This window comes from Perca fluviatilis, chromosome 5 (genome assembly GCF_010015445.1).
Source record: "Perca fluviatilis chromosome 5, GENO_Pfluv_1.0, whole genome shotgun sequence".
In the NCBI taxonomy this organism is placed as follows: Eukaryota; Metazoa; Chordata; class Actinopteri; order Perciformes; family Percidae; genus Perca; species Perca fluviatilis.
In genome coordinates, this window is record NC_053116.1 from 21,249,323 (window position 1) to 21,257,112 (window position 7,790).

At 41.4% G+C, this 7,790-nt stretch overlaps 1 protein-coding gene across 2 annotated transcripts; it reads right to left on the bottom strand.

Moving 5' to 3' along the window:
- Nucleotides 1-1,378: 1,378 nt before the first annotated feature.
- Nucleotides 1,379-6,142, bottom strand: arf3a (ADP-ribosylation factor 3a). 2 transcript variants are annotated; one of them, XM_039801067.1, is made up of 5 exons: nucleotides 6,072-6,142; nucleotides 4,484-4,655; nucleotides 4,288-4,398; nucleotides 3,882-4,006; nucleotides 1,379-3,780 (listed from the first exon to the last, which is right to left on the bottom strand). In XM_039801067.1, the coding sequence occupies exons 2-5, from the start codon at nucleotides 4,629-4,631 to the stop codon at nucleotides 3,619-3,621; spliced, it is 546 nt and encodes a 181-aa protein (XP_039657001.1). In that variant the 5' UTR covers nucleotides 4,632-4,655; nucleotides 6,072-6,142; the 3' UTR covers nucleotides 1,379-3,618. The 2 variants fall into 2 exon arrangements, with proteins under 2 accessions (XP_039657001.1, XP_039657000.1); XM_039801066.1 differs by having other exon boundaries at nucleotides 4,484-4,666.
- Between the last annotated feature and the right edge of the window lie 1,648 nt (nucleotides 6,143-7,790).

The window sequence follows — 7,790 nt, forward strand, 5'->3', positions numbered from 1 at the left end:
TGCATTAGCCTGTACTATAAAGTTAAACTCATAACTGTCTTCCACCAGAAGTTTTCTATCCAGCAGGAGGAGACAGAGTCTTGAGGATTGGTGCTCAGATAGCAGAGCTGCTGAAGGGCCTGTACAAAGTTGACTCTCACCCAGTGTTTGCACCTACATGGTTGTTTTTATTCTTTGACCCATACTTTTTAGTACACACTATTCTAATAAAATGATCAGCTGAGATTTGTCCACTTGCCTACTGAATGACTAAAACTTTACAGAGCAACATTACCCAAGACATTTCAGAACAGCAGTCAGTGTGAATGTATCACTTTTTCTCAGTAAATCAGTATACAGTGCAAATATCACAGTGGGAATTAAACCAATAAATGTTTGGTGATTATTTTCACATTCTCAAGAAAAGTGGCTTCAATAAAGGTCCATGGTTTCTGCAGAGTCTGGCAGTTTCACGTCGCCACCGTGTTGTCAACCTCAGTGTCAGCCCTGGTGGCCCTGTCCCTTCCAAAGCGAGCTGTGGGGGTGACTGCTGTGGCCTTTTGCAGTTGCCACTCCCTTCAGAGATTGATGAATTGATTGTGGGGCTGCTGCCAGTGTGTCTGTGCCCTGGGTGAAGGCGTCCCGGTTACGGGTGGGAATCCCAGCTATGGCATCCGCCCTGGGGCTACTATTGTGGCTGTCCTGCAGGGGGCCCTGGGGGCTGGTGGCCCCGGGAGCAGCTCTGACCCACATACTGCTGTCACACCCCTGGAGACACAGCAGCAATCTACCCTACACAGACCTCTGATTGGCCCAGACAAAATTACTCTTTGTGAAGTGCTGCAATTCCACAGGGAAACTACCTGATTGTGCCAAACTTCTCTTGATGGCAGCAGTTAGCAAAGGCCAAAAGAGAAAGACGACAAAGATCCATGTTCTCCCCACCTATTTGACTTGCTCTCTCCCAGCCCGGCTCCCCCAGTACATTTTCAATAACCGAGCTTGTTTGTGCTGTTAATTAATCTGGCTTTAATCTTAGTTGGCAACTAGTACGATTGAACATTTCAAATTGAACCTGAAGTCAGAATCTTCACAAAATCTTAACTGCTAACATAAATCAATAGATTCTGGGTTTTTCAGTGAGGAAGGAGTGGATGTAATTTTAAGAATGCTTCACTAGATAGGAGAACTTTTTGTTCAAAACCCATGTCAGACACAAATTATTTATTTGTTTTAGTATTAAAACGTGTTGAGAGGATCTATAAATTGTGTTTGATTGGGGGGGAAAGGCTGAGATATAAACAAATAAGCACCATCTTATATAAGGTATCCACTTAGGAGCTAAATCATAACCAAAGTGTGTATGATAACAAGGAATAAAATGAGTAAGGCAAGCAAATCTGTGTTTCGGTCTTTTTATTGATTGATCGACGTAGTGCCAGGAATCATTAAATCATTCAACACTTGCACCAGTTTGTGTTGTTTTTATTTCCTCCTCTTGATAATATTCCACTCACTAAATAAATTCATTCATTTTTTTTGTTCCTTTTTGAATAACCTTTATCAGTTGGAATGTTATGCAGTCTTCCTTTTCAACATTTTTCTAGTTAAAATCTGCCAATAGTCATTGAAAGAAGGATGTTTAGCCACAACAGTACTGTCAGTGCATCAGTGTTACAGATAGGTGAGATACTCAAATGCTGGACATTCCAACATACAAACCTGTTATCAAAGAGAAATAAACTACTGGCAATATAAGGCCACAAAAACAATTTTCACACCAAACATAATAGAGGGCACATCACACACACAAGCTACTGTCAGTTATACATATCTGCCAACACACTGACCCCAAAATCTACAGGTGTATCACCAACACTTTCTATTTGACTGTGAATACCAAGGTATACTTTTCTTGTTACATAAACATATATACAGTTGCGCTGACATAGAAAAGCATGCTTTTGCATATTGGAAGGTTGTTCGGTAAACTTTACACTAAATCCATAACATTTATCAGTACAGCATTGTTCCAGCAGCAGTAATTTAGACTAACAAATATAGTCTGAGGAAACAGGCTATTATAATTCACTTTTATTACAGATCTTGTACAGTATTAACATGCCTTATGATGCAGTATTATCATCCTCTCTCCTATATATTTTTTTAATTATGTGATTTGTGTGAACACTCAAAAAGACAATTGTCTGATCTAGTTAGCAAATAATAAAAACTACACTAAAATCAACAATTGTCTTTCGGTCCAAAATAAATAAATACTCCATTCAAAAATACAAGAAAAAACAGACATTACATTTTGTACAACAATTATGCATCTAGAGTTATTTTGTGCAACATAATACAGAGATACGGTCAACACAAGAAACACATATAATGTCACGCTAATTAGGTATGAATAAATCAGGATGACAAGCAATGTGAGTTCTTTTGACGGATATAGTGCAGCTGCTCGCACAAACTGACTTGAAAAATAAACTTTCGAAAACCATGTAAGCTCTCTGATATTGCCAATCTCATGCTCTGCTGCATCACTCTCCACAGGCCAATGGCAGCATTTTCTTCTCTGCCACAGAGCTGGTACAGTGCGCCTGTCATCTGTATTAGTTCAGATATCACACCTTTCTGCTGGCAGACAAATAATTGTAACCTTTATTGAGCCAAGCAAGTCGACTAAGAACAAATACAAAAAATGTATTTACAGCAGCGGCTTGCAGTTGTTCACAGCTCTTACAAGCCCATGAGCCAGTACTGGGATCATCTCCATCTCCATGCAGATTGGGCTTCTTTTTTCACTAGCTGCCTTAGCAGTAAATGCACATTGCAATAAGGGGAGAGAAACCATATAATGCACTTAGAAGATAAAACCAATAAACAAACGAATATGAATAAATACACAAATAAATATATGTTGACAAAAATATAAATAGTTTTGTCTTTCCAGTATGTCATCAGGTTTTGTGCCTAATAAAATAAATATATAATGAATAATAAAAACATTTGCATAAAATCTAAAATAACATAAATTTCTTCCAGCAAAAACTAATTTTGTGGTAAAAGATAAGTATGGACAGAAAATGACAACTTTACATTTATCAGAGCCTGTATGAGTATACAGTTTTCAAACAATGTGAAATTATTCTGAGATAGTACTCCCACTATACTATTATGACATTCTTTATAATTTACATTAACTGTAAAGTATCTGAGGGAAGGTTGCTCTGCCATCTTGACAATCTACATCATCACGTTTTCTGAACAAATTAAAAGGGGGTTAAGGTCAAAGGTCAAATAGACTGCAAAGTAGGGGAAATACATATGCCTTTACAGTTACATTATACTATTACATCCGGATATTTATGTATTGAGTGTGTAGAATGTAAGTCATTTAGGTCAACTTCAACACCATTTGTTTGTAAATATTTAAAAACGCTCACCACAGATCCAAACAAATTAAATTAATCAAAATGAAACAAGTATTTTGGAGAGGAGAAAGCCATTGAGAGTCACCCCTCTAGGAGTTTTTTTAGCACTGCCTCTCCATGTAAACACAATGGACCAAATATAACCACTACCTGGAGCTGGCACCCAGGCTCTTCCCCACTCTACTGACCGGACTCTTCACTTTTTGTTCTTCAGCTGATTGGCCAGCCAGTCCAGACCCTCGTAGAGACCGTCTCCACTAGTGGCGCAGGTGGCCTGAATGTACCAGTTGCGGTGGCGTAGAGAGTGCAGGCCCAGCTTATCTGTGATCTCTGCAGCATTCATGGCATTGGGCAGGTCCTGAACAAAATCACATCAGGTGTGTCAATCAGGAGGCCTCAGTTGGTGGAAAAGTGCAGAAAGCAGGGAATACGTAGGAGGAGACACAAGTAAGCCTATACCTGTTTGTTGGCAAAGACTAGAAGGACAGCATCCCGCAGCTCGTCCTCAGCCAGCATCCTCATCAGTTCCTCACGAGCTTCGTTCACCCGCTCACGGTCATTGCTGTCGACCACAAAGATCAACCCTGCAGGGTGAGGTATATGTCTTTTTAAGGGTTAATAAAAAAAAACATATTGCTAAACCAGATGTATTCATTGCAGAGGCTTCTCAACATGACTAAGACAATAATAATTTGAAACAGTTGGAGGCTGTTTGCAAATGACCTCTTTTAAAACATTAGTCAGATATGCCCTCAGGTGCTGGCGGCGAGCGTGTGCTGCAGGATCTGCCACAGGACGGAGCGACCCTGTTAACTCCAACAAGGCCAGCTAGTGCATCATCTAAGAGGCTGCTGGTGTGGCTCACCCTGGGTGTTCTGGAAGTAGTGCCTCCAAAGGGGACGGATCTTGTCCTGGCCACCCACGTCCCACACAGTGAAGCTGATGTTCTTGTACTCCACCGTCTCTACATTAAAACCTGAATAAAAAAACAAATCAAAATGAGTTACACAAGCTGAAAGAACTCAGTGACAGGTGTTTCACCTATCCGGCGGCTCACGCACCGATTGTGGGAATGGTGGTAACGATCTCCCCCAGCTTCAGCTTGTAGAGGATGGTGGTTTTCCCAGCAGCGTCCAGCCCCACCATGAGAATCCTCATCTCCTTCTTGCCTATCAGGCTCTTCAAAAGGTTGCCAAAGATGTTCCCCATGATGTATGGCAACTCTCACCTCAACTGCAACAGAACTGTTTAACAGGGAACTGAAGAGAGCACTTTCCATATATAGCAACACAGCAGCCAAAACAAACTGTGTGAAGCATAGAAAGTCAAAAACCACACAAAGAAATCACGCGGTGAGACACAGTAGCTCTTCAAAAGCAACTCTCAACATTACCACCTCATTAGGGTTAGGGTTTGAAGCCACCTCACAGGAAAGCCAGTAAAAGTATACTTCACACCTCGGCAGGCGGCTGACCTGACTTAAAGGCTGTTGCTTTACACTGTACACAGCTTGCAGGCGAAACCGGCCTCCATACTGGATCTCTGTAATGTGGATCAGCTTTCATGTGGTGCAGAGTAACAACCTTTATGCTGTTTGATGGCAACTGAATAAATGCCAGTGTAACAATAAATTCGTATTACATTAAATGACACATAACCTCAGGTTGTGAGATAAGGACTATGGTGCACACAGACTATAGCTTTAAGGGGAGAGGCTTTATCCCAGACCATTGCACATATTATACTGTGAACTTGTCATATTTTTGCATAACATATTTGTTATAGTGTATTTTTTTTATATTTGTTATTGTAATACTTCTATTTTATATTAATGTGCTTGACTGTTGCAGTACTTAACTCTATTGTTTGTTCCGTTTTCATATGTTTATTGTATGCACCAAACAAGTGAAAAATTACTATGGCAATAAATATCATTCTGATTCTGATTGAATTAGACTTTTCTGTCTTGGTATGGCCCCTTTAATAGGCCAACACCACTGTCAATTTGTGCTAACATAATACCTAAGGGGCATTCTTTCTTTGCTAATTTAGGTATATTCCATTATTCCACATATATTCCACAATTAGTACAAACATTCCATCCACAGCCTACTGTGAGGCAGTTTGAGCATCCCCCTTTTACTCTAGAAAGCCTTTATTTTTGACGATGCGCTTGTAACTGATGCTTTCACTGACTAGATACATGTCCATTCATTAATATCACGCTGTAGCTGCTAGCATAGCCTGTTACAGCTGCAGTGGCCGCACATCCATCGCACATCTGTCATAACGCGAGGGGAAGACGGCTGATGCTGCAGTCCAAGCAGGCGATGCATTTTAATGAGCCAAATTACGTATTTATAGCGTGAAACGATAATTATTCGAGCGTAGTTAAGATAGCGTCAATATTAGCTCGCTAACGTCTTCAGTATTTGAAAATGTTTTTATCCGGGTCAAATTGTGTGCTGTAATCCCCCTCGTACAGTCACGACAAGCGCACCAGTCGGCCTGATGTCGTCGATTAACGTTATTTCATTTACCAAGAAGCGTTAGTAGGCGTTCAAACAGCGACACATTCGCTGCGGGCACCTTTATTACTCGTATACATCTTTGAGCATTTTCCACCATTTGTAACTCATTCACACTTACCCCTCAACGGCACGGCAGGCAGGCTACCAGCTGGATTCAGGCAGAGGACTGGATAGTCTCGCGATGAGCAATGGTTGTAAAACTATGTATTCTCGCGATAGTTGACTGTCACCTCTCACGTTTGCCATCCCCGATGACTTGTTAAAAGCCAGCGGCACTGCTGGAGGGTAACTGTAATTTAATTTTAATTTTTATAAAACATGAATAATCGTATGTAACGTCAGGATCGAGCTTGATAGCCTACTGAACCTGCTTTTTATTTTAATTTTAGATTAAATAGTGTCCAGCTTTTATTCAAACACAATATTATTTCTGACAAATATTGCTTGTGTTTAAATGTTATTTCTGTACTGTTACAACATGAAATCAACAATTGAACCAATATAAAATATAACACAGCGTCTGCAGGCCAACATGCTTAAATAAATAAAACAGGAATCATCTTAATGAATAAGTAAATGGCGACTGTAATAGGATGCCAAGTGATACTTCCTGTGTGACAGATAATGGAGGTGACAGGAGCCAACAAAACATAGACTGAATCAATATTATGGCAGGTTACTACCTCAAGTACAGATTTTGTATGTATGTGTTTTCCTGTAAATTTATGGGGTTTTACAGGTGGAAATACATGTAGGCGTTAGGAAGGAACCTCCCTCCAGGTGTGGGTTTAACCCATCAACCATAACAAAACAACCCCATTGGGATGAAATGACATGCCTGAGACCAGTCCCACAGACATAGGTGAATCCAACGTTTGTCTCCCACTTCCTCTCTGTTGTGTGTCAGTCAGTGGTCCAGTGATAGATGTGTTTATCAACTCAGTGGTGAAGGCTGTGGAATAAAGAGGGGAGCAGATGTTTGCAGCTGCAGACCAGATTATGGGGTGGAGTGGATGTTCGGGGAGCCTGCCGAGTTTGTGTGCACAGGGAGCTTCTACAGGGTTACAGGGGGGTTACAGCGGGCTCGGGTGGTGGCAGGAGAGGTGGGGTGGGGAGCTATGACTTAAAGGAGCCTTTCCTCTGAAGTGTCTGCCAGCATGCACCCCAGCAAACACAATCACAAGTCTCGTTGGTTCTGCTAGCTGAACTAATGAGGGCCTACGCGTTGAGGGCAGGGGCTTTGATGTTCTGGGTAGCTGGCTCCTTGTGTTTTCTCTCCCGCTCTCCTTCGTTGCCTGTCCCACATCAAAAATGAAAGGGGAGTTGAGAAGCAGATGTTTTGAGGCATGAATTTATACAGAGTACACTTTATTCACCCCCTTCTCCACACCCCCATTTGTCCTTTGCTTCTGCATCTCCGCTGTACGTACAGCAAGGATCTATCTCCCTATCTTTATATCCAACTAAACACACTAAATCGCCTTACTTTATACATATAATCATCCTGTCAATCAAAGTGGGTAACTTTTATCTCTCCTAACTTCCTCTCCCTGCCTCCCTCTCTTTAATTTCAGCCCAGTCTGGTTGTCATTACTCGGGGGGCAGTCAATGTGTTGCTATGCATGTGTCTACGTCTGCAGCGATGAGGGGGAGAATGGGAAAGAGAGAAAAAGAGTGCAGAGGGAGAGAAACCAATTCCAGGCTGTCCACCAACCTCTGTCTCACACATGGGAGAAACAGTGACAGGAAATTCCCTTTCGAAGCAGCTCCAGGGTGAAATGATAAAGGAATGAAGAAATGCAAACCAGAAATCCATTCCCTTATCATTCCACACGAG